Source organism: Panthera uncia, assembly GCF_023721935.1.
Source record: "Panthera uncia isolate 11264 chromosome E2 unlocalized genomic scaffold, Puncia_PCG_1.0 HiC_scaffold_19, whole genome shotgun sequence".
NCBI lineage: Eukaryota > Metazoa > Chordata > Mammalia > Carnivora > Felidae > Panthera > Panthera uncia.
In genome coordinates, this window is record NW_026057588.1 from 17,338,743 (window position 1) to 17,363,831 (window position 25,089).

At 45.7% G+C, this 25,089-nt stretch overlaps 2 protein-coding genes across 2 annotated transcripts; one reads left to right on the forward strand and one right to left on the reverse strand.

The window, feature by feature from the left end:
- Positions 1-9,246: 9,246 nt before the first annotated feature.
- On the reverse strand, positions 9,247-12,201 carry LOC125915305 (major allergen I polypeptide chain 2). Its single transcript, XM_049621073.1, has 3 exons — positions 11,435-12,201; positions 10,740-10,921; positions 9,247-9,494 (listed from the first exon to the last, which is right to left on the reverse strand). The coding sequence occupies exons 1-3, from the start codon at positions 11,493-11,495 to the stop codon at positions 9,408-9,410; spliced, it is 330 nt and encodes a 109-aa protein (XP_049477030.1). The 5' UTR covers positions 11,496-12,201; the 3' UTR covers positions 9,247-9,407.
- Positions 12,202-15,211: 3,010 nt separating this feature from the next.
- Positions 15,212-16,964, forward strand: LOC125915306 (major allergen I polypeptide chain 1). Its single transcript, XM_049621074.1, has 3 exons — positions 15,212-15,272; positions 15,429-15,616; positions 16,841-16,964. Exons 1-3 carry the CDS (start codon positions 15,212-15,214, stop codon positions 16,868-16,870), a joined length of 279 nt encoding a protein of 92 aa, XP_049477031.1. The 3' UTR covers positions 16,871-16,964.
- The last annotated feature ends 8,125 nt before the right edge of the window (positions 16,965-25,089 follow it).

Consider the following 25,089-nt stretch of genomic DNA (forward strand, 5'->3'; position numbering starts at 1 on the left):
CAAACTCACGGACCTCGAGATCATGACCTGAGCCGAAGTCGGCCGCTTAACCGACTGAGCCACCCAGGTGCCCCGTTGTGAGAAGTTTAAATAGAGGGCTAGTCCTTTTGTTTCAGTAGCTCTTTATGTCCAGCTCTTAAAGAACTTGCTTCAAAGCTGAAACCCTAACATGTGAGCACTCCAAAAAGGATAGAGGCACTCTAATGAGTAGAGAATAAAGAGAAATCCAGGGGCAGGTGCAGTGGGAAGTCACAGGCGTAATAAGCAAGCTGGTTTTAAATATGCCAGTCACTTGAGAAAGGAAATAGGACCAAAAGAAATCAGTAAGGAGATAGGAAAATACATGCCATACTGAACCCACTCCTCCACTAGCCCTGCCTTCGTTTTCTGTTACTCACTATTTACAGTAAATGGTTTTGCTGCTGGAAATTAATCCAGGGCAAATTTGAGAATAGGATTTGGGAGAAGAAAAGCTGGTTCATACTGATTCTGAACTGTTCCAAGACTCATGGCAATAAGTAAGTTTGGAACTCTAGCTTCCAGAGACATCAAAAAAATGACATAATTTTGCCATGGGGAGAGAGATTCCTGCTGAGGCCTCTGGTAGAGATCCTTATCCTTGTTATTGTCCCATCCTGCATCTGTCACTTTGTAATAAGCCTACACACATGCACTATAGGCCAAAGTTTTGAATCCAAGCGTCTAGTCCCAGTTCTGTCACTGATTGGAAGACCTCTCCATTCCCAGTCTGGCCCAGGCCTGACCCCAGAATGCCCAGTGTAGAACCTGTGCAGAGCCTCCAAAGAAAACCTTCATGTTCTCTCCTTCCATCCTTGAGGAACTCTGACATCCTACATCTCCGATTATTTAGATGACCAGCATTAGGTTCACACTAAAGGGTGAACTCAGTGGGAAGTGTCAAGTGTGCATACGTCGACCAACAGTGTATAGCCATTGCTTTGGTAGGTTGGCCAGGTTCCCTGAGGAAAACTAAGGGCCGGTGTCAAGAGCCCCGTTTGTGGGCACACCTGGGTGGCTCAGTTAAGTGTCTGACTTTGGCTCAGGTAGTGATCTCACGGTTCATGACATTGAGCCCTGCATTGGGCTCTGCACTGACAACATGGAGCCTGCTTGGGATTCTCTCTGCCCCTCCCCCTGCTGACTCATGTTCTCTCTCTCTCTTTCTCTCTCTCTCTCTCTCTCTCTCTCAGGATAAATGAATAAACATTAAAAATAAAAAAGAAATCCTAGTACTCACATGTAACAAGGGGCCAAGTATAATGCCATGCTTTCCTATCTTTTTCTTCATGTATCCACTCATTGTTATAAGCCCTGCTAAATCTCTCTATTTAACCGTACTTCCTTAAATATTGGGGCAGGAGGTAGCCTTCTATTGCCCAAAGCCACGTAACTCTTCATATTTACGAATGCCACTCATACGTTAGAGATGCCATTCTAAATGAACACCTATTATTAAAACTGCATACACACAGTTAAGAGAAACCTGACCATGCCTATCATAAGCAGGTGATGAAGCAATATATTTAGCACAACTAGGTCTCATCCTAAAATTGGATTCTGTTTTAAAAAAAACTTTCTGAACTCTACACAAATTGGGGAACTTAAAATTTCACATTGCAGGAAAGTTGGACAGAATACTACTTATTACAACCACACAATACCGCCTTCAATTTCTCCAGCATGGGAAAAACTTCTTGTCCCCTAGCAAGAAATGTAACATAACCCCTTAGAACAAAAGTCAAAATGTGTCATGAAGTAAAATAACTCAAGATCAACTATTACAGGAACTTAAATTGCTGGTGGAGCTGTCAATCTTTTGTAGATATCTTGAAGAGTAATCTATTTAATGTATTTTAAAATTTACAGTACATGTATCCTTTGACATACGAACACACTACCAGGAATCTTATCTATAAAAGGAACTAATGGCTATTCCACAAGAAGTAAGAACATATGGGGCTGGGAAGATGATGGAGCAGGAGGAACCTACGTGTACCTCATCCCATAGACACAACTAGATGACACAATAGTGTAAATAACCCAGAGGACAATCTGAAGACTCGCTGAACAAACTCCACAACTAAAGATAGCAAAGAGGCCACATCAGAGAAGGTAGGAAGGGTGAAGACGTGGTTGGGAGCAAAGCTGTCTGTCGTGGAGAGGGAACCAGTAGCACTGAGAAAGGTGAAAAACAGACATTCATGCCAGGGAGCCCACAAACAGGGAGGATGAACAAGCAGAGCCCACAACAGGCAGAGAGTCATGCAGATGACTGTCCTGCAAGGAAAAGTGACTCCAAACAACAGCAGGGTGGAAGCAACACTTCTCCTGAAGTGCCAGGTTCTAAAACAGGGGACACTGCACTGTAGGGCACTCCAGGACCTCTTTATGAAGTCACTACTTTCCAAACAAGACTTCCAGATCACTGACAGACACATGAAAAGATGTTCAACATCCCTCATCATCGAGGAAGTACAAATCAAAACCATGAAGAGATACCACATCACACCTGTCAGAATGGCTAAAATTAACAACAGAAGAAACAGAAGGTGTTGGCAAGGATGTGGAGAAAGGGGGACCCACTTGCACTGCTGGTGGGAATGCAAACTGGTACAGCCACTCTGGAGAACAGTACGGAGTTTCCTCAAAAAGTTAAAAATAGAACTACCCCATGACCCAGCAATTGCACTAACAAGTATTTACTCAAAGAATACCAAAATACATGCATCCTGATGTTTATAGCAGCATTATCAACAATAGTCAGACTATGGAGAATGCCCAAATGTCCATTGACTGATGAATGGATCAAAAAGATATAGTATATATATACAGTGGAACATTACCCAGCAACCAAAAAGAATGAAATTTTGCCATTTGCAACAACATGGATGGAGCTAGAGTATATTAAGCTAAGGGAAATTAGTCAGAGAAAGACAAATACCATATGATTTCACTCATATGTGGAATTTAAGAAACAAAACGATGAACATATGGGAGGGGAGGAAGAGAAAAGAGGGAGAGAAACCCCAAGAGACTCTTAACAGTAGAGAACAAACAGGGTTGATGGAGGGAGGTGGGTGGGGGTGGGCTTGATAGATGATGGGTATTAAGGAGGGCACCTGTTATGATGAGCAGTGAGTGTTGTATGTAAGTGATTCTACTCCTGAAACCAATATTGCATTGTGTGTTAACTAACTAGAATTTAAATAAAAATTTGAAAAGAAAAAAAAAGTACACAGACATTTCAAAGGAAAACAAAGGCATAGAGAAACATGAAACAGGTTTATGTAACAGATGAAAAAAAAAGGCAGGATGAAAATAGTTTCTGCCCAGATTGTGACTACATGAAATATGTATGAATAAAGACAAGGATGGAAGTTTAATTAATTAACTGGTTAGTGTGGTAGTTAAAATAAAAATCTTCTGCATAGCAAAAAAAATTAACAAAATGAAAAGGCAACTTATGGAATTGAAGAAAATATTTGTCAACCATCTATCTGGTAAGGGGTTAGTATCTGAAATATATAAATAACTCCTACAACTCAATATTTTAAAAACCCTTTTTAAAAAAAAAAAGCAGAGAAAATGAATAGGCACTCTTCCAAAGAAAACATACAGATGGCCAATAGGCACACAAAAATGTGCTTGACATTGCTAATCATACACACACACACACACACACACACACACACAGAAATTGAATACTTTTCAGGCAGAGAAAGAAGGGAAACCTGTCATTTGTGACAACTTGGATGAAACTTGAGGGCATTACACTGAGTAAAATCTTAGGCTGAGACAAATACTATATACATTCATTTATATGTGGAATTTTTAAAAAGCCGAACTCAGAGAAACAGTAAGTACAGCAGAGCTAACCAGGTCCTGGAGGTGGAAAAAATCAGAGACGTTGGTCAAAGGGTACAAACTGCAATTATAAAATTAACAAGTTCTAGGGATTTAATGTACAGTATGGTGATTATAGCTAAAAATGCTATATGACATACTTGAAAATGCTATGAGGGGCGCCTGGGTGGCTCAGTCGGTTGAGCGTCTGACTTCAGCTCAGGTCATGATCTCACGGTCTTGTGAGTTCGAGCCCCACGTCGGGCTCTGCGCTGACAGCTCGGAGCCTGGAGTCTGTTTCAGATCTGTGTCTCCCTCTCTCTCTGACCCCCCCCCCCCGCTCATGCTCTGTCTCTCTCTGTCTCAAAAATAAATAAACATTAAAAAAAAAAAAAAGAAAATGCTATGAGAGTCTGTCTTAAATATCCTCATCACACAAAAGCAATGGTAATTATGTAATGGGATATAGGTGCCAGGTAATGCTATGGTGGTGATCATTTTGTAATATATAAATGTATCAAAACAACACAGTATACATCTTAAACGTACACAATGTTACGTGTCGATTATATCTCAATAAATTGGGGAGTGGAGAGAAGGAAATCATAAAAGCTTCCAGAGGAAAATGACACATTACATATACAGGAGTACTGTCGTAAGAATGACAGCTGAATTCTCATGAGAAATTATGGTCTATGGAAGACATCTCTAAAGCACTATGAGACAAAAATCTATAAAGCAGTCTAATTTGGTCATTTGCATCTTCTCTCGATCAATTTAAATTAGAAATCAGTAATCAAAAGATATTTGGCAAGTGTTCAAATATTGGGAAATTAAATCATATACTCCTAAACAATCCACAAGTCAAAAAGGAAATGAGAAATTAGAACGTACCTTGTTCTGAATGAAAATCAAAGAACACTCATTAAGAATTGTAGGATACTGCTAGCAAATTTATAGCACTAAATGCCAATATTAGAAAATAAAGATCTCAAATCAGTGACTCTCTCTTAAGAAACTAGAAAAGAAAGAGCAGACAAAATCCAAAGTAAGCAGAAGAAGAAAAATAACAAACTAGAGTAAAAGCCACTCAAATATATAACTGTAAAATAATAGACAAATTTATGAGACCCTATATGTGGCTTTTCAAAAAACTCCTAAACATCTAGCCACATTGATCAGAATAAAAAGAGAGAAGATGCAAATGACATTTGTTTTATGTTTTTAGCGTATATATTTTGTCTTTACATTTAAAGTGGGTTTCCTATAGGCAGCATATATTGGAGCCTTTTGTATTCACTCTAACAATTTCCATCTCTTAAAAAGAATTTTTAAACCATTTATATTTAAAGTGATTACTCATATATTGGATTTATATCTACAGCATTGCTATTTATTTCCCATTTGTCCCATCTGTCCTTTTTCTGCCTAATTTTGAATTATTTTATTTAGTTAGCTATTTTGAGAGGGACAGAGACATCTCAAGTGGGGGAGGGGCAGAGAGAGAGAGAGGGAGAGAAAGAATCCCAAGCAGGCTCCACATCATCAGCGCAGAGCCTGATGCAGGGTTCAAGCTCATGAATGGTGAGATCATGACCTGAGCTGAGATCAAGAGTCAGATGCTTAACTGACTGAGCCACCCAAGCATCCCTTGAACTATTTTTACAATTCAATATTTTGTTATATATTCACTTATTTTTTAGTGATTTTAAAGTGGTTTTATTTTATAGTATGCATCTTTAACTTATCACAATCAACATTCAAGTAATATTGTATCTCTTCACATATGGTATAAAAAATACCATAAGAACAGTAAGCATCCATTCTTCTCCCCTGGCAGTTGTGCAATGTGTCATACATTTTATTTCTACAAGTGTTATCAATCCCAATCTAGATTGTTATTCTATTCTTTTGTTTTAGAGAGTGAATTTTATTCCAAATAGAATTGCAATGTGAAAAAAAAGTATCATAAAAGTATTATACTCTCAGGGGTGCCTGGGTGACTCAGTCGGTTGAGCATCTGACTCTTGATTTTGGCTCAGGTCATGATCCCAGGGTCATGGGATCAAGCCCTGCATTGGGCTCCCCACTGAGTGTGGATCCTGCTTAAGATTCTCTCTCTCTCCCTCTGTCCCCCTCCCCTACTCACACTTTGTCTTTCTAAAACAATTTTTTAAAAGTATTATACTCTCTGTATGTATATATAATAATATATGTTATGATTATATTATACACACACACACACACACACACACACATCTTTGAGAAGGTCTTCTTTAAGGTTATAAAAATGTTCTACAATTTTTTCCAAGACTTTTATGGGATTTTTTTGTCTCACTCTTTATATAAGCCTTGGAGCACCTGGATGGCTCAGTCAGTTGAGTGTCTGACTCTTGGTTTTGGCTTAGGTCATGGTCTCATGGTTTCATGAGTTCAAGCCCCATGTTGGGCTCCATGCTGACAGTGCGGAGCCTGCTTGGGATTCTGTGTCTTCCTCTCTCTTTGCCCCTCCTCCACTTGCACTGTCTCTGTCTCTGTCAAAATAAATAACCTTAAAACATCTTTTAATATGTAAGACTTTAACTTATCTGGAGTTTATTTTGAAGAAAACTGTCAGTGAGGTATCCAATAGTTCGATTTCCCCAAATGTTCAATCAATTGATCCAGCACCATTCCATTTATGAAATAATCCTAATTTCTTCACTTACTTGCAAGTTACCTTTATCATAAAATCCATGATTATTTACATCTATGTCTGGCCTTCTTTTCACAGTCCATTTATCTGCTTGTGATGTTTATGTTTTAATATTTCATAGGGGCACCTAGGTGGCTCAGTCAGTTGAGCATCCAGCTCTTGGTTTCAGTTCGGGTCATGATCCCAGGGTCGAGCCCCGAGTCGGGATCCATGCTGGGCATGGAGGCTGCTTGGGATTCTCCCTCTCCCTCTGCCCCTCTCCCCTGCTCATGTGTGCTCTCTCTGTCAAATATAAATAAATAAATAAATTTTAGTATTTCATAGGCCTTGCTGCCCCTGATTTTGTTTTAAAATTTTTGTTCAGGGGCGCCTGGTGGCTCGGTTGGTTAAGTGGCCAACTCTTGATTGCAGCTCAGGTCATGATCTCAAGATTCGTGGGACTGAGTCCCATGTCAGGCTCTGCGCTGGACATGAAACCTGCTTAAGATTCTCTCTCCCTCTCCCTCTGCCTCTCCCCTGCTCACTCTCTCTCTTTCAAAAAAATTTTTTTTAATAAAGTACTTTTTTCTTCAAAAAAATCCTGTTCAAAAATCCAGTTTATAAAACATAAATAAACTGTTATTTTTGGAGGGAAATGACATATTTATGCTGTTCAAAATTCCCATTCAAATCTTTTGTTTATTTAAGTCCTCTGTATATTTGGGCCTGAGGAGGAATTTAGGGTTTTTCAATATTAATTAATTCAACAAATATTTAGTGAGAGCCAGTTTTGTGCCTTTAAGTGTTTTAGTACTGGGTTTGGAGATTTAAATTTGGAAGAAAGTAAGTCTGTATAGAAAAGGGATGCAAAGGCAATGATCGCTTGTATAAGACACAAGCAACCAGAAAAAAAGCTGAGAAAGATGCCCCAATAAGAGAGAGAAAAACCAACAGACTATGATATCACGGAAGTCAAAAGAGAGAGAGAGAGAGAGATCACTCATGACAAATGGATAATTAACTATTGGAACTTTGGCAATCAAGTCATTAATCCACAGGGAAAGGCTTGGCAGATCCATCTTAATTTCTTAAATATTTTGGTCATTTTGTTCAATGCCACTTAAAAAAAAATCCATTCTTTCTCCATGACTCAATAAGCTGTCACTATTATATCTTAAACTTTCTTTGAGTCTATTTATGTGTTTTCTCTTCTATCACAATGACCATCCATTTCTCTACTGAAACTAGATTAATTGTTAGTCTTATACCTATGTTGTGATACCTAGTGAGAAAGATCTTGCTCATGGTTCTTATTTTTCTAAATTGTCTTGCTTGATATCAATTCAAGAATTTATTCTTTTGGAGGAACTTTAAATCAATCTTCATTAGAACAAAGATTAATTTAGATGGCTTTGGGAATAGTTGACATTTCTATAGTGTCAATTTATCCCCTACATATACGGGATATGATTTAGCCCCTTATCAATTCAAATTCTATTTTGTACTTCTCACTAAAATTGTAGACCTTTAGTCTGACCTGAACAGTTAATGTTAGGTCTAGCAGACTTGGTAGGTGTGAAACCCAGATGTAAAATGAGTAAACAGGTGAATTAAAATGCTTCAATTCAACCACTAGGCCAGAGAAGAGCCAGATCTCCCCCATGACAGCCATTCCCTCTGGGTTAGTTTCTTCCATCCACTTCTTTTCTCCCTTCCTCCTGAGCCAAGACTGCATAGGGGTCATGGTTCCGCTGGCAGAACCCAAGAACAGCAGTGGAACTGAGAGTTCCTGCAGAAAGGTTGGCCTCCTCAGAAGACATCTACCAAAGAAGCAGAAAATGGTGGGGTGCCTGAGTGGCTCAGTCGGTTAAAGTGTCCAATTTCGGCTCAGGTCATGATCTCACAGTTCGTGGGTCTGAGCCCCGTGTCAGGCTCTGCACTGACAGCTCAGAACCTGGAGCCTGCTTTGGATTCTCTCTCTCTCTCTCTCTCTCTCTCTCTCTCCCTCTCTCTGCCCCTTCCCACTTGTGTGCACTCTCTCTCTCCTTCTCTCAAAAATAAACATTAAGAAATTTTTTAAAAACGAAGCAGAAAATGGCAAATACCACTGAGACACAGAGAGGATTTGTGATAAACCCACTCAGGTCATCACCTGAGCCACCCTTAAATTGCCAGGGTGACATTTTTTTTTAACGTTTATTTTTAAGAGAGAGGGTGAGCGCTTGCACACGTGCAAGTGGGGGAGGGGCAGAGAGAAGGAGACTCAGACTCCAAAGCAGGATTCAGGCCCTGAGCTGTCAGCACAGGGCCTGATGCCCAGCTCGAACTCACAAACCTTGAGATCATGACCTGAGCTGAAGTCAGTCGCCTAACCGACTGAGCCACCCAGGTGCCCTTGCCAGGATGACATTTAAGGGACTAGAGGCTCTGCTGCTGTGACAAATGCCACAGTTGGAAATATGCTACGTGGACATTTTTATCCTTCCATGGTGATGAATCCTGGGGTTACATGTATGTGATTTAATTTAATCCTCGCACATAATCCCCATTTTGCAGATGAGAGAATGGCCCGAGGAAAAGGAAACCGCTCACATGTGCTCCTGATTCAGCCTGCCTCCAGTCCCCATGCTCTCAATGAGCACATGTCACCTCCCTTTGCCATGTCCCAGGATCTCCTGCCAGGCCTCCCACGCTTCCCGCACAGAACACAGACACGGGGCACCCGGGGGTGCTAAGATGCAGTTTTTTTATTCTAGTCTGCCTGATTATGAGTGAATTAGGTGAGGACAGGTATCTGGATTCCAGCTTTAGGTGTAAAGGAGAACAGGGCAGGAGGATGGGGCTCAGAAGGGGCATCAGCGGCAAAGATTCATCTCCCCAAAGTGTTCAGCTTGAGATCTTCTACGGTGTTCTGAGCTGCTTCACCCATGCAATCTTTGCTGGAGCTGATGGTTGCCTGGGAGAGAGTAAGACGAGGAGGGACAGAAGACCTGAGCGCATGGCAGCGCTATCCATTCCCCCAGGATCACCTCATGCCTCATCCACAGTGATTCCACTCATCCCTAGCAAGAACCTCTAGCCCACAGACCAATTTCTGGAGAGAGGGCCGCGATCAGTCAGACCAGGATGGAGACGGCTCCCCCCGTTACCCACGCACCTGTGCCAGGAGGGAGTCTGAACAACCAGTGAGGGAGGCAAGAAGAGGAGAAGATTCTGGAGGGCGTGATGGGGGCTGGGCATGGGTGAGGGGCAAGGTAGCTGAGTCTGGGTCCATGCGATGTCTCCCTCACCTGAGACTCATCTGTCAGGTGTACTGGACGTATGGAATGTGTATGTGTGTGTTGTGAACAATCCCATGTGCCCTGGGTGCCCGTAATCATGCAAGAAATTCCACTTCTTCACAAAGCTCTCATTTTACAGAAGCAGCACTTAAGGGCAAGTAGAGGTAAGAGGCAGACTAACCAAAATCTACCTAACTGTGCAACAAGAAAAATAACGGAAAAAGATAGTTCACCAGAAGTACACTGACTAGCGCTGGGGTGCAGCTGCACGTAGCTAGGAGCTGCCTCGAGGGCCTCAGGCACCAGAACAACAGAGTGGAAAATCTGACTTTAGACCCTGAAATGATACAGATGGAAGTGAGACTCTGAACCAAAGGAATAGCAGCCATCAAGGCGGGCACAAGGGGAAGTAAAACAGAAGCCAAAAACCAGAAGCTTCCCAAAGCCAGGGAGTCCCTTCCTGGGAAGAGAGTCTGAGGGCAGGTGCCTTAGTTTCAAAATTCCTCAACTAGAACTGACAAGGCTCCTACATGTGCAGGAGCTGAATGAAGAACTTTCTCTTCCCTGTGGAAGGTGAAAATCCTACTCCTGCAATTCTGGCACCCCTAACCTAGAAAGAAAAAATCCTATGAGTCAACACGCTTTGTATGCCACACCGATATTAGGCCCCTATTTTCCAACTGTGCGTAAGGTAATTCGCACACAAGGGACACGTGTGGTAGAAGAACAGGCTGGATGTGCTCATGGCATGAGGTTGCGTATTCTATGTGCTGTAGAGTGGAGCAAAGGTTTATGTGCTTGATTGTTTATAGCTCTTACCTGCCATGTAGCCCCCGACTGCATGGTCTGTATGTGGAATATTACAATCTGCTGCACGCGCAACGTGAAGGTTGGGGAGGCGGGGAAGGATAGGAAATTACCATGACTATTCCATCCAAGACCTTGGATATCAATCCGTTCTCCACGTAGCAATCCTGGATTTTTTTCATGGCTGTTCTCTCTGGTTCAGTAGCATTGACTACCGTGAGTAAGAAGTCCAACAGTAATTCATTTCCAGAGGTCACCGCAGTAAAGACGTGATAAAAAATGGGGCAAGTTTCCGCTGAAGACACAAACAGAAAACACCTTAACAAAAGAATCAGCAGAGTAGGAGGTTCCTGTTTGCCCACCACTTGAAAGCAACTCACGTATATCCAGGGTCTTCTGACTCACCTTCCGCAGAGATCTGCCCACTCCCAGGACTGCTTACATCCCAGACAGACAGAACATTTTCTATGTGGCACTCTCAGCAGAAGAGAGCAGCTGGAGAGACCCCTGACCGGTGCCTCCGGGCATCCCAGCCTGCCTGTTTCTGCCTTTCAAATAAGCACCACTACCCCCAACTAACTATCCCCTATTGTGTGCACAACTAATGACCCCTCCATCTCCAAACCTCTCCTTCCATTCAACGACTAAAAACATCAGGGGGGTTCTGGAGGACTCCTGGACAATGATCTCCCAGCTGCTGCCTAACTTTGTGGCTAGAACCTGTTTGGAGATCACCATGGGAGGTGAAGGAGTGAGATAGAGCAGGGCAAGGATCAGGAAGGTCATCTGTCCCTCCATCTGCTCTCACCCATCTTGACGCCCAGCTCTTGGGTCACCAGCAATGCCAGCACAAGCAGTGCCCCCCTCATCGTGTCAGCTGCTAGAATGCTCTGCTCAGGACAGGATTTCTGCTGCTTTATAAACTACTAGCACCCTAAGCCCAGTCCACACCCCCCCTAGAAGCTCCAAAGGCCTGTGGGCAGGGACCTGGCACATGTGGCTCCCTCAGCCCTTGGGCTGTTAAGAGTGGGAAGCCCTTCCTACTCTTGAGGCCAAAGCTCTTGGAGAGGATGTGGTTTTTTTCTTTGCCAAAGACCAACTGGAGGTGACGTGTCTAAGTGATTCCATGCTGAGCCAACTGCTCTGTTGTCCCGGCTCCAACTGTCACCCCTGTTTCCTGCTACTCCTTCCCTCAAACTATCCTGGCTCCCAAATGCGATACTCTCCCAAGACAAAGAGATGAAAATCACAGGAGGGGTCAAGGACAGGTCTACACCACTACGGGTAGACAAAAGAGCATCCAAAAACCTTACTTGTGCCCAAGTTTAAGTCCTGGAGATAAGTATGGGGTGCTAGTCCCAACTCAAGCCTCTTGAACACCTTAACTGCTGCAGTCTGTGTATCAAGCCCTGAGAATGGGTGGACCCCATCCTTGGGCTACAAATCACTCCCTACTAGGGGAGTCTCAGGATGCTTGGGCATGTAGGCCTCCTCAAGGGCTGGTAACGCTCCAAATTAGGATCATGTCACCTGCTTCCCTCTCACCCTTAAGGAAGCAAATGCCTGGGCACCTTCTTGACTCCCAGTAGCTCCAGCTTTGGCCCTGTCTCACCCTCCTCCATCAGTAAACTTAATCCCAAGAGGAGGTTGGACTTACTAGCCCATCCAGAAACATTAGTGAATAGTTGTGGGGTTGTACAGTTTGTCTCTTATGTCCACTGTGGGTTGGAGCTCCACATACCAAGGTGCCAGGTCAACCAAAGGTGCTTAAACGCTCTCAAGAGCTAAACTCAACCTTCTAATCTAGGAAAGTAGTTTATTGGCACAAACATGATGAGATAGTCCATGAAAATTGTAGAAGGAAACTCCCAGTGGCCAAATCTGAAACAATTTGAGCAAACAAAAGAAATAACATTGTATTGGTTGATAACCCAAAGTATACAATTAAATGTGTGAGTCCATACTGATATAAATGTTTAAATAAATAAATAAGGAGATAAGAGACAGATATTCTTTACAAAAGCATTCTAGATAATACACATACGTACTCTCCCTTAAGGAGGTGGAGCTTATTGCCTGCCCTCCTTGTGAGTGGGTTAGACTTAATAATTCATTTCCAAAGAGTAGGTAGGAGAAGGGGAAAACCATGCAGAAACCTGGCAAAGCCAACATTAATCAAATGATCAAGGCTAACGTAACCAGGGATGATACACGTTACCACGTGACGATACGACACTTCACCTCTTTGGTGTCTCCCTAAACCCCATACCTAAAGTTCAGACTCTTAAACTATGAGAAAAACAGCAGACAAAGTCAGCTTAGTGGACATTCTGTAATACCTGGTCCTCAAGACTATCAAGGCCATGACAAACAAGGAAAGACTAAGAAACTATCACGGACCAGAAGAGACTGGGAAAACATGACAATTAATGCAGTGTGTGTAGGATGTGGACTGGATTCTAGAACACAAAGAGGATATTAATGAACAAACTGGTAAAATCCGAATAAAGTCTGGAATTTAGTTAGTAGTAATATGCCAATGTCAGTTTTGACAAATCTTTGCAACTTTTCTGTAAGTCTAGAACTATCCCCAAATAAAAATGCATTAAAAAAAAAAAAAAAAACCAAACACTTGCATGAGGAAAGGATTGCATATACTGGCAAGACTTTAGCCAGCAAGTGCCCTTGACCTCGGCGAATGTCCCCACATGAAGAGATATCTCAGACGGACTTGTGGCACCCAGTGGGTCTGCACGGACATCAGCATCCTGACTGTGTTGCTCCAGCACTCCAAAATCTGGCTTCACCATCTCACAGAGCTGGGGAGAACTGGAAGGAAGGGCCTAGTGAAGGACAGCAGACATGTGATCCTTGCCCAAGCGCCCTGACCACCCTGAAATTCTGTCCCAGTGAAGAAAGAGCAAGCATGGCCAGTCTGGGGCACATGAAGCTTGTGTTCCCAGGCGGATAGGTGCCCAGGAACCTCTGAGAGACATCTGCAGTGACCTGAGCTCGTCATGAGGTGACCATCATAGGTATGACCTTGGGGCCTCATGACTGGAGTGGCTCCATGGTGGCTAACTGACAGCTGGAGTTCAGGACTCGGTTCCTCTTAGCCAAGAGCAGTTACCGGATGTGAATCCTGTTTGGCATAGAGTTCTGACTGGAACCAGAAAACTTTTGTCTTACCTTCAGCTCTGGGCTCCAGCAAACCTCCTTCTGTCACAGAGACTCAGAGAAAAGGCCCAGCAAGGTACCTCCAGCAAGCAAGCATTAAGTACAAATGTTCTCGGTTATCAACTCCACAGAAATGAGATATTCCTTTCTTCCATCTAACAAACATTCGTGAAGTCCCTGCTACATTGTGGCCCCTCTCCCCATCCTGGGGATGCAGCAGCACAGACGGCAGAGCCCTCACTCTCCTGGAGCTCGTTATACGTCTAAGGGGGAGGGGAAGACGATCACCAAATGACAAGGAGTGCTATGGAGGGAGACGAAGTGGGAGAGAACAGCATGTGCTGCTGGGGGAGGTGGGGGGCCCTGACATAAGGGATCAAGCATGTGGGAAAGTCTCTCTGATAAGGCGGCGTTTGAGGAGCCCTGAGCAATTATGCCATGAATCATATACTTGTTAGGAAGAGCATCCTGGACAGTGGCAGCAGCTCGTGCAAAGGCCCTGGCATGGTCAAGAAGCAGAAAGGAGACCCGTGAGGGAGGAGAGAATGGCAGGAGTAGATTCAGAAAAGCAGCAGGTCTTTGGTGGGGCGCTGGATACGCAGAGCACACAACGGTCCCAGGCCACAGAAGCAGTCTGGCTTTTCCTCGGATTGTATCTCCAGAGAGATAATGGTGTGAATACTATGAACAGTATAGAGAAACTCAAAGGAAGAAGCCAGTTGGGGGGAAATGATATTTCTGTGTCTGTCTGAGGGGCTATTAAAGTGACCAGGTGACAGGACTCGGTCAAGAGACAACTAGAACCTGGGCGCCAGCATGTAGGGGAGGGTTCAGGGCTCCAGAATCAGATTCAGGAGACTGGCTCAAGGGAGGCCACTGAGCAGCAGGTCAAGGACACAGATTATGATGAAGGCAGGGCAGGAGCCACCAGAGACCGGCCTTCTTTTGGTACTTGCTAGCTGTGAGCCCACTAGCTAAGCACTGGGTTTCCTGAAAAATCCGTAAGTTGAGACCAGACCATCTTCAAGGTCACATGTAATGACAGGCTGACATTGGCCATCATTCGGGAGGCCTGACTTGGGAGATTCTCTTGCCCCTTTCCCCAATCAACCTAGAAAATTTCAGTTGTGAAATTACTGGTGTCAGCTGACACTTGGACAGAGCCCTCAAGACGGGGAAGGGCAGCCAACGTAGTGTCATCTGTTGACTCGGGGACTTAGGATCCTGCCCACACATACATCTCCTCCCTCCACAGCCCCCAGGCAATTCTGAGTTGCAGCCCAGAGAGGCCTGGCGGTGCCTCCTGGAAAAGGATGTTAGACGCAGCCCTCCCACCCTGCCCTACTGTTGGGGCCACAGCAGGTATAAAAGGGTTCCAGGCTGGGGAGGGAGCACCTGCCACTGCATCATGAAGGGGGCTCGTGTTCTCGTGCTTCTCTGGGCTGCCTTGCTCTTGATCTCGGGTGGAAGTAGGTGTCTGGGACATGAGTGTCTGGGGACACAGATTCTCCAGGGGTTCTAACACCTTCCCAGGGCACTTCTGAGCATGGCGGGAAAGGGAAGGGAAGAATGTGTCCTGATGAAGGTCTTTCAAAAGGGAGGGTCAGCTTGTCTTTGTGTTCCAGATTGTGAAATTTGCTCAGCTGTGAAGAGGAATGTTGACCTATTCCTGACGGGAACCCCTGACGAATATGTTGAGCAAGTGGCACAATACAATGCACGATCTGTGGTGTTGGACAATGCCAGAACACTGAAGAACTGCGCTGATGCAAAAATGACAGAAGAGGATAAGGACAATGCTCTCAGCGTGCTGGTGGGTCTAGCTCTGTGTGTCTGTGCCTCTGATGCCTGTCTGGGGGGTCTGCTCAGGGCAGTGCAGGGGCGGGGGGTGCTCCTGTTTCTTCTCCACCATGGCCCTTCCCTGGGAATCTGGGAGGAGAAAGACGCCATGGCTGGGGAAGTAGAGGGGATCATGTGGGGAAGACTCAGCCTACCCCTCAAGCTTTGGGGCTGGCCCAGGCTGCTCAACGCTGCTTGGCCACCAGCTTGGGAGTCTGCAGGCCCTCCTGTGTCCCTGGCATCACCGGGCCTCAGTGTCAGGCCCTCAGCTCTGGCCTTCCTGACTCCAGCCTCTCCAGCACGTGAGACTGGATCTTCAAACTGTTTGCACTAGGTGCTTCCTATCTCCAAACATCAGTTCCTTTTCTCTGAACTCCTCAAGTTCCATATTCCACCCCCCCCCCAAAAAAAAAAAAACCCTCATTTGTCTTCATTCCCTGGGTCCCAGAGGGCCATTCTGTGCCTCACATACTGAGGGAGAGGAGGAGGGGAGGGGAGAGGAGGGGTGGGACGGGGAGGGGCGAGGGGAGGTGAGACGAGGCAGCTTCCAAAAGCCCTCCTCCTGCCCTGCCATTCTGTGCCTCACATACCAAGAGAGAGGATGATGGGAGGGGAGGGGAGGGGAGGGGAGGGGAGAGGGGAGGGGAGGGGAGGGGAGGGGAGGGGAGGAGAGGAGAGGAGAGGCAGCTTCCAAAAAGTCCTCCTCCTGCCCTGCCCAGGCCTGGGATGCCCTGAGTGGAGAATTCCAGTGAATCCTCTCTCTGCTGTCCCAAAAGTAGGAACAAGCTACTGCTTCAGCAACAAGTGTCCAAAGGACAGAAGGAGGAAGCAGGCTGGACCAGCTCATTCCTGGAGTCTCCCAGATGCCCACAGGTGCATCTGGAGCCCTGCCAGGACCTTCTTGCCAGCCTCTTTCTATCCAAGTCTACCACTTCTATCCGAGACTGCCCTCCATCCCATCATAGTCCCCCCTCTCCTTTACTCTGTTTCATTGGAGGAAGCTTCTAGGCACACCCTGGGATTCTCTTGTTGTGCAGTAGATTGGGAAGAACCACCTTGGCCTGCTCAGATCCAGAAGCCACCCTCCAAACAAGCCTGCAGGCTCCTCCCCACATAGTGTCCAGTGTGTGCTCAGTAGAGCTTGATGTCTCTCATACCCCTCGAGGTCTCACCAGGTCTCCTGACTTTCTCTTTGCAGGACAAAATATACACAAGTCCTCTGTGTTAATGGAGCCATCACTGCCAGGAGCCCTAAAGAAGCCACTGACCTGATCACTAAGTAGTCTCAGCAGCCTGCCATGGCCAGGTGTCTGACTAGAGGATTCCAGCAATAAAAGCCTTGCAATTCATGGAGAGTGCTTGCTCCTTGGGCTGGGCTTGGGGGGTGGAGGGGTGTTGCAGCAGGGGCACCACCAGTGTGCCTTCCAACCGTGGCTAGATTTGAATGCAGTCAGATGTCCTTCCTCCCCTGAATCCCAGAGGTGGGGGGAGGGGTGATGACCATTAGCACAGCCGGCATGTCTGAGCACTTCCGTGGACCAGGATCCACACCTCACATGCATTATTTACCAAATTTCAGCCTCCCAGTGACCTCAAGAGACGGGAGTAATCATCCCAGTCTTACAAGCGAGGAGACTGGGGCTCGGAGAGGTAAAGTGTCTGCCAAAGATTACAGGCTCCCGGGCGTCAGGACCTGCGGCATCTGTGCACCCACTGCGAGAGACGGCTCAGCTCACCGTGTGGCTGTGCACGTGTTAGTCCTTCTCTGGGCCTCTGATTCCCACCTATAAAATGGAAATACCTCCCCTCTCCAGGGCCTCTTTGGTGGGGCCACAGAAAATCATGGGTGAGAAACAGCCCCTGTCCCAAGCACCTGGATGGAGAGAAAGAACAAGGGTCAAGGTGTGAGTGGTGAACCCCGTCACCTCCTGCACCTCAGTTTACCCTAGTGCCGACCACCCAACTGTGGATTCGGCTGCCCCCTTGTACTTAACACACTACAAGTTGGGTCTAATGCTCAGAGTGGATGTCCAGGGTCCTGGAGCTTCAGAACTCCTCTTGTGGCTCTGCTCTATGGCCATGATTCCGGAGGCTTCTCAGGCCCTGCTGCCCTCATCTGTCTCCTCTTGGCCAGGATCCTTGCCTCCTCTCTTACACTTCCATCCCCACCACCTGAGCACTCCCCCAGAAAAGAGTCTGCTGAACTTACACCACAGGGCTTCCCCCAGGAGGGGTATCTCTGTGATCATTTTGGTGAAGAGGCTGAGGAGAGGTTCCCAGAGGGGATCTCTCTCTCTCTCTCTGTGGAGCACGTCATGGGGACAGGAGAGGAAGGCCACCTTGCCCAGAGTGAGACCTGGCTCTTGGCCTATGGCCCACCACTCTGACCCCCAGGGTCTGGCTGGGGGCTACTTCTGAAATGGAGCACTGCCCCCATGGTAGCAAGGGGAGTCCAGAGGTCATAAGCAGGTTGTGGGGCAGAGACCCTTCTCATCACCCTCCCATATGTGACCCAGGGTGTGTATTCCACCACTCCCCCACCATACATACTTAAAAGTTCTTGGGCTTACAGAAGGAGAGCTGTCACCCAGATGAGTGGGCCGGGTCTTCCAATGTCATAGATGAAGACTCACCCTGGTCCACAGCAAGTGTAGGGAGTGAGGGGCACCCCACCCAAAGGTGAGAAGGCGATGAGCAACGGGCAGTTTGTCCTCACCAAGACACAACCAGTCCCCCAACTGCTTCTAGACTCGCACAGAACTCCCTGGGGACTGCTGGCACCTACGACATCTGGACGCTTTCTGTGTAATCCCTCCCCTCTGGCTGCCTTCCTGCAACCTATGGACTCTTTACCTAATCTGTGGCCAAGGAAAAATCAGGGTCAGATGCCCTTCTAAATTCCTTTCTGTCTGACATCCAAACCTCAGATGGCTTGAAAGGTAAATGTCGGGAACGTAAGGGTGAGGCTTTTGATCTCTGATTCACACATGACCTTGCCTCCGAGATCATAAAAGCCCCGCCCCACTTCCCCGTGGTCTGACCTAAATTCGCCCAAAACGGTGGTGGATAATCCCCTCTTGGAGACATCTTCCCTCTTCAAACACTTGCATCTTTCTTCACTGTTCGCTGGTTTTCTCCACCACCTGGGAGCTTGCTGAACACTGTTCGGCTCCCTCTGCATGTGCGAAGCAGATCATGCCTACAGGGCAACCCTGAAACAATTCGGACCCCAGCCTCCTCAACTTCTGGCGGGTCAGTTCTGAAGTGAATTCCATACGGTCTCTGATAGGTGCCCAGTGGTCTTGAGTCCCAGTTGGCCAATCTTGCGGCTTTTCTCGTTTTCCTGTTTCACTGGAGCACCCTGAGGTCGCTTCCCAAATAAAGTGCCTGCCCTCATGTCCCTGTGTCTGGGTCTTCTTTGCTGGGAACTCAAACTGACATGATGACCGACATCCATCTGCCTGATCAAGAAGGAAAGGCGACGAAGTACAGTGGAAGACATTTGCCGAAGGCAAGAAGACAGGACTGTTAGAGCCCGAGGCACATCTTCCAGACTGAAGCCATGAGGGGTGAGCCCATACTACATTCTTTCAAGAGAGACACAGAAGGAATCAGAATAAATCAGCAAGCTATCTAACCCATTTTGGTCTAGTTGCCTGGGGGGAAAAAATAAAGCAAGGCCTAAGATTACTGGGAAGCCCCAAACTAAGAGAGACCCTGAAAGGAGTCCAGGAGGAACAAGGCAAGACAGGCTGCAGGCTGATCACCAAGGTCCAGGGAAACTGTGCCCACATGCAGCGGTACACAATGTGCTCCCTGCATAAGCACAGGCTTACGAAACACTCCACCGCTCAGCAAATGCCTTGAAGTGGGAAAAACATAGTGAAAAATAAATCTCTCATTCTCTTTTCCTCCTCAAAGGCCCACGAAAAAGACAGTAAAACAATTTAAAAGCACAAGCCCACGTGGAATACATTGCTCTATGTATTTAACCACAGGAACAAGAGTTTTCATTTCCTCTTGAACAGTTTGGGGATAATTCAGTACTATGCAGATAATAACAAAGTATGAGCAAGCCTAACCTAAAAAATGTATAAAAATATATACTTTGTAAAAAAAAGAAAGTTTATTTTGTTCCAAGAATGTAAACATAACTTAGCATTACAAAATACAGAATTCCCTGCCTTAAGAGACTAAAAGAGAAGAAAAACAAATGGTCATCTAAACTGGTGCAGAAAAAGTTTCATAATACTGGACACTTACGATTTTCAAAAATTAACAAAATGGGAATAAAAGAGGTTTTCATGAGAATGATAAAGTGCATTTATAAAAAAAAAACTAAAGGGGCACTAAGGAATCTACTCCTGAAATCATTGTTGCACTCTATGCTAATTTGGATGTAAATTAAAAAAAAAAAACAAAACTAAATGGGTAAATGGGTGATGGGCATTAAGGAGGGCACTTGTTATGATGAACACTGGGTGTTATCTGTAAGTGATGAATCACTAAATTCTACTCCTGACACCAATACTACGCTATATGTTAACTAACTAGGATTTAAATTAAAATTTGAAAGAAAAATTAATAAATAAATTTAAATGTTTTTAAAGAAAAAAAAATTTTAAACTATGACAAACTTCATACTTGATGGTAAGATATTACAAGAGGTCCACTTAAAATAAGAAATAAGGTAAGATGCTTATCAATGTATCACTTCTACTATAAACGTTATAGTATACTTACTATCCAATTCAGGAAGAAAAGAAAGTATGATATTAATGAAGTAGAAAACAGATAAGAAATTAAGAATATCGGGGTGCCTGGGAGGCTCAGTCAGTTAAGTGTCCAACTTCAGCTCAGGTCATGATCTTAACAGTTCGTGGGTTCAAGCCCTGCATCGGCTCTGTGCTGGCAGCTCAGAGCCTGGAGCCTGCTTCAGATTCTGTGTCTCCCTCTCTCTCTGCCCCTTGCCCACTCACACGCTGTCTCTCTCTCTCTCTCAAAAATAAAAGAACATTAAAAATAAAATTTTTAAAAAATTAAGAATATCAATGACACCAAAAACTGTTTTTTTGAAAAATCAATTAAAGTTGATAAACCTGTACCACTGATCAAGAAGAAAAGAAGACACAAATTACCAATCAGAAATTGAAAAGGGGATGGCTTTAAAGAATTAAACTTTTGGGGCACCTGGGTGGCTCAGTCGGTTAAGCGTCCGACTTTGGCTCAGGTCACAATCTCATGGTCCATGAGTTCGAGCCCCACACCAGTCTATGTGCTGATGGCTCTGTGCCTAGAGCCTCCTTCAGATTCTGTGTCTCCCTCCCTCTCCCTCCCCTGCTCATGCTGTCCCTCTCTGTTTCTCAAAAATGAATAAACATTAAAAAATTTAAAAAAAATAAGAAAGTCCAAAATGTAATTCCTAATTTCCACCAAAATACCATGTATCCTCCTAACCATGGGAAGTCTTCCCCCATTGCAATAAATGGTACCTCTGGAACCTAGGTTTCCCCCTTTCCTTCACCATTCACAACCAATCCACCAGATTTCCTAATAAATCTATCTCTAAAACATATCATGTCTGTATTGTCTTCTCTCAGTATACTTCACCATGACCTTGGTGGAGAACTATCTCCCCAGACGAGGTCAAGGCAGTGCCCATCTGATAAATGGAGGCCAGCAGTGACCTCCTCAGGAGCCACTGCAGCAGGGACGTGGAATGAAAGCCAAATGGTAAAACATGAGAGGCGGAAGAATAGTCATATAGGAAGTTTTGCTGGGAAGGGAAACAGCGTCACTGTAAGTGCCCCACACCCCCAGGGAGGGAGTGCCGGAGTCAGGGTCAACCTATGCTACCACATTTGTTAAGACTATCCTCAGTTAGGGGTGCCTGGGTGGCTCAGTCGGTTAAGCCTCCGACTTCAGCTCAGGTCATGATCTCATGGTCCATGGGTTCGAGCCCCACATCGACAGCTTTGCTGACAGCTCCGAGCCTGGAGCCTGCTTTGGATTCTGTCTCCCTCCTCTTTGACCCTCCCCTGCTCCTGCTCTGTCTCTCTCTCTCCTTCAAAAACAAATAAACATTAAAAAAAAAAAAAGACTACCCTCAGTCAGAATTAGTCCTCTGCCTCATCATCCTTCACGTAAGATGACTTCAATCTGCCGTCTTACTGGCAGGGTCGGTGCGACCCCTCCATCCCAGAGAACAGGCAAAGAAGTGGATACGCGAGAGGTAGAGCTGTGCAAAGCAGCGGCACAGAGAAACTGACCAGAGCAGGGCGGGAATGCCTCTGTCTGGCTTCAGGGAAAACAGTCCCTGCCTGAGACCCACACAACTGAGGAATCTAGCCAGCACCCAAGCCCCGTGTCCAGAACTTGCACTGAGAACCAGAGGGAGCCTGGCTGAGGGTGCTGTAAATCTTCATCCACTCTCAGCTCTACTCAAGTTCACCACCTTCCATAAAGTGGAATAAAAGGCAGATAATCTCAAGCACAGGGATCTCCCTTGCCTCCAGCCACCGCCACCCCCCAGGACCTCAGAGCTGAAGGTACAAACCCTCCTTTGCTCCAGGCACTGTCATAGAAAAGTGTGTCACCGGGCTCTGTCATGCAAGTGAAGTTACTCGTGCTGGCACTTAACTTCAGGCAAGTATAATGGGGTTCGTGAGGCAGTCATGTGCCCAGTCATGTGCCAGGTGTGTGATCGACGTGTATGACACGGGCAGTTGTGGACAATGTGTGCATGTGGTGTGGGCTGATGGGAGACATATGAGGTTGGGCACAAACAGGTGAGTGTGTGCCAGGTACACAAACACCACCCTCCAAGGTGGTGAAGTATGTCAGAGCCACAGTCCTCCAGCCCTGGGATGCCCAGAGTGGCCTCATGTCCTAGGCAGCCTCCCAGCTCTCTCAGTCCTGCAGAGCGACCCTCCTGCTGCTGAGGACCTCCAGCTGTCACTGCCCCGTCAGCTTCGGGAGGACAGCCCCGCAGTGCTCTCGGGGGCAGAGGAGGAGGGAGGACAGAAAGGGGAAAGCAAAGATCCAGCCCCCTGGGGCTGTGCTCACCGGCCTGGACCACCCTGCACTCCTCCCTGATCCCACATTTATCTGCTACAGTCTTTCTCGAGTCTCTGTTGCAGAATGAAATCTGCTAAGCAAGTGCTCTGCCCTCAGATCTGCCCTCAGACCTTGGTGCCTTCTCTCTGTAGTCTGTTTGCAGTGCATTTCTTCCCTCTCTTTGAGTCACGCAGACCATGCCATATCAGGAAGTGTCCCCTACCCCTATCCTGCGGCCCCCACCCCAGATCTCTCCTTCAGACACACACAGAGCAGAGTCACCCAGACAACCCATCACAACCCCACGATCACATTCACAAAATCAACCGCCAAAAGCAGACTGACAGTGCAGCCTGAATGTCACCTGCCTCTGTGACCCTTCTGTTACAGCCAGAAGAAAAGCAAACAGGCCTCCATCCCCACTGTTGTTTATCATCATTCTAGAATTTGGACCGATGAAACAGAGCCAGAAAAAGACGCGAGGCATAGTAAGATCCTAATCCATAAAGTATTATTGATATACAATACGTTTTATAAATGAAAATAAAAATGTCATTATGCCCAAAGTAATCTAGAATTTGAAACCATTTCAAGTCAAACCTCTACCACATATTTATTCTCTTATGTGATGAATTGATTCTTAAAGTTCTTCGAGAATAAACATTTCAGAACATTCAAACTGAAGAAAGGGTCATAAATAGGAAAGTCACAGGAGACCGAGGCACATGGCCATCACATAGCAAAGATGTGCATCCTCATAAATAGTCAAAAAATGCAAAATAAGACATTCTCGCCAAAACAGAACAGACTTTTTTTTTTTTAATTGGCAAAATCCAGGGATAACGAGGGTGTCAGAAAGCAAGTGTTTTCATATGGTTGACAGAAATGTCCGTGGGCATGAATGATGCAGTGGGTAAGTGGCAATGTGAATCAACATCATTATAAATCTGAAAATCCCTCAAACTGTCATTTCCACTTTTATGTCTTGACCCTAGGTAAATAGTTAAGGACAGACACAAGAATATTTCTTATCCCTACGTCGTTTACAAGAGCAATATCTTAAATGTCCGCTAGGAAAACAGATGATGTCTTATAAGAAATAGATTATTTAAATTTCGCTAATGGGCTACGATGAACACACGGTGTTTGTAGAAAGGCACTTTTAAAGCGAAGCTATATTGACTTTTTTTCAAGTGGATGGTGAGGTTCTTCCACAGAAAGTGGTTGGAAACCACTACCAGAGTGTTGGTTTTGCTAGAAGCATCTCTCTGCATAAAACCCCAATACAGACTGGAAGTGCTGGGGTGTGTCTTGGGGCAGTAAATACCCCCTATCCAGTTCAGACCTTCAAGACCCGTGGGAACTGCAGGTCCTAGAACACACGTCGAAGGGGACAATTGCCAGGAGAAGGCAGATATCTTCTCACAGCCTCTCAGGCCAAGCCCCTTGTCTTTCCACAATGCCAGTCCATACCTCCTCAGAATTGGCCGACCCAGCCTCGTCTCTAGGGTCCTGGCCACCCCAAAGCTAACGGGAAGACGGCCCAAGGTGGAAACGCGTCCACACAAAAGAACACATGGCACCACTGGGATAAAACCATAGGGGCTTCCAGTTACAGACGGTGGACTGGGCATCTTCATTCATGTCCTCTCTCACCAGTGACCAACCAGATGGAGGATAAAGAAATTTCGAAATTGATCACCTTACCTACCAAAGTCAGTTAGAAGGGGCTTGTTAGAGGATTTGAGATTTCAACAAAATGGTGGAAAAGGAGAATAGTAGGAGGAGACCGAGGGTTGTTTAGTAGGACTCAAAGATCTAGTGTTCCAAAAAGGGGTAACACAGGGTCACAGCTGATTTGCTCCCATAGACTGCCACACAGGCAGTCTGCACACAGTCTGTTGTAAATGGGGGAGCAGGTCCCCCCATAGGGTCGTTAAGGATCACTTCAACACAGCTGTGGAACTTATATTCAAAGAGGCATACGGAATTAAAGCGTTATTATTCTCACAGGGGACCAGATGGGAGAAGCACAAAGGGAACGGGCTCCACCAAGGAAGTGAAGAGTCAAGAGACACAGAGGACTCACAGGCAAGAGCCTTTGTCAGGGATAAGGACGGGGTCTGGAAGCAAAAGGCCTGAGGGCATTTCACTGGCACACTTTCATGTCACTAAGTTAGTCACAGGAAGGCAAGAAGGGGAACTTGTGGTAAGGACCAGCCTTTTCCCCAGCCCAGGGACCAGGGATGGACACTGCAACCTGTTTGTGAGGATGCAGAGGCAGCAGGAAAATATGAAATTTTGAAAATTTACAACACAATAAACCCTGTTATGCCTCGGTATGAATAATACCAGTTGGATAGATAACACTTGTCTGGGTTGTGGAGATAT

Bases quoted from the DNA above. Each gene is read 5' to 3' on its own strand.
- LOC125915305 (XM_049621073.1), bottom strand. From the start codon at position 11,495: ATGAGGGGGGCACTGCTTGTGCTGGCATTGCTGGTGACCCAAGAGCTG. The intron at 10,922-11,434 runs GTGAGAGCAGAT...TTGTGTCTTCAG, and splicing joins AGAGCTGGGCGTCAAGATGG to CGGAAACTTGCCCCATTTTT. The intron at 9,495-10,739 runs GTAATTTCCTAT...ACTCTCTCCCAG, and splicing joins TCTTGGATGGAATAGTCATG to GCAACCATCAGCTCCAGCAA.
- LOC125915306 (XM_049621074.1), top strand. From the start codon at position 15,212: ATGAAGGGGGCTCGTGTTCTCGTGCTTCTCTGGGCTGCCTTGCTCTTG. The intron at 15,273-15,428 runs GTAGGTGTCTGG...TTTGTGTTCCAG, and splicing joins GCTCTTGATCTCGGGTGGAA to ATTGTGAAATTTGCTCAGCT. The intron at 15,617-16,840 runs GTGGGTCTAGCT...TTCTCTTTGCAG, and splicing joins ACAATGCTCTCAGCGTGCTG to GACAAAATATACACAAGTCC.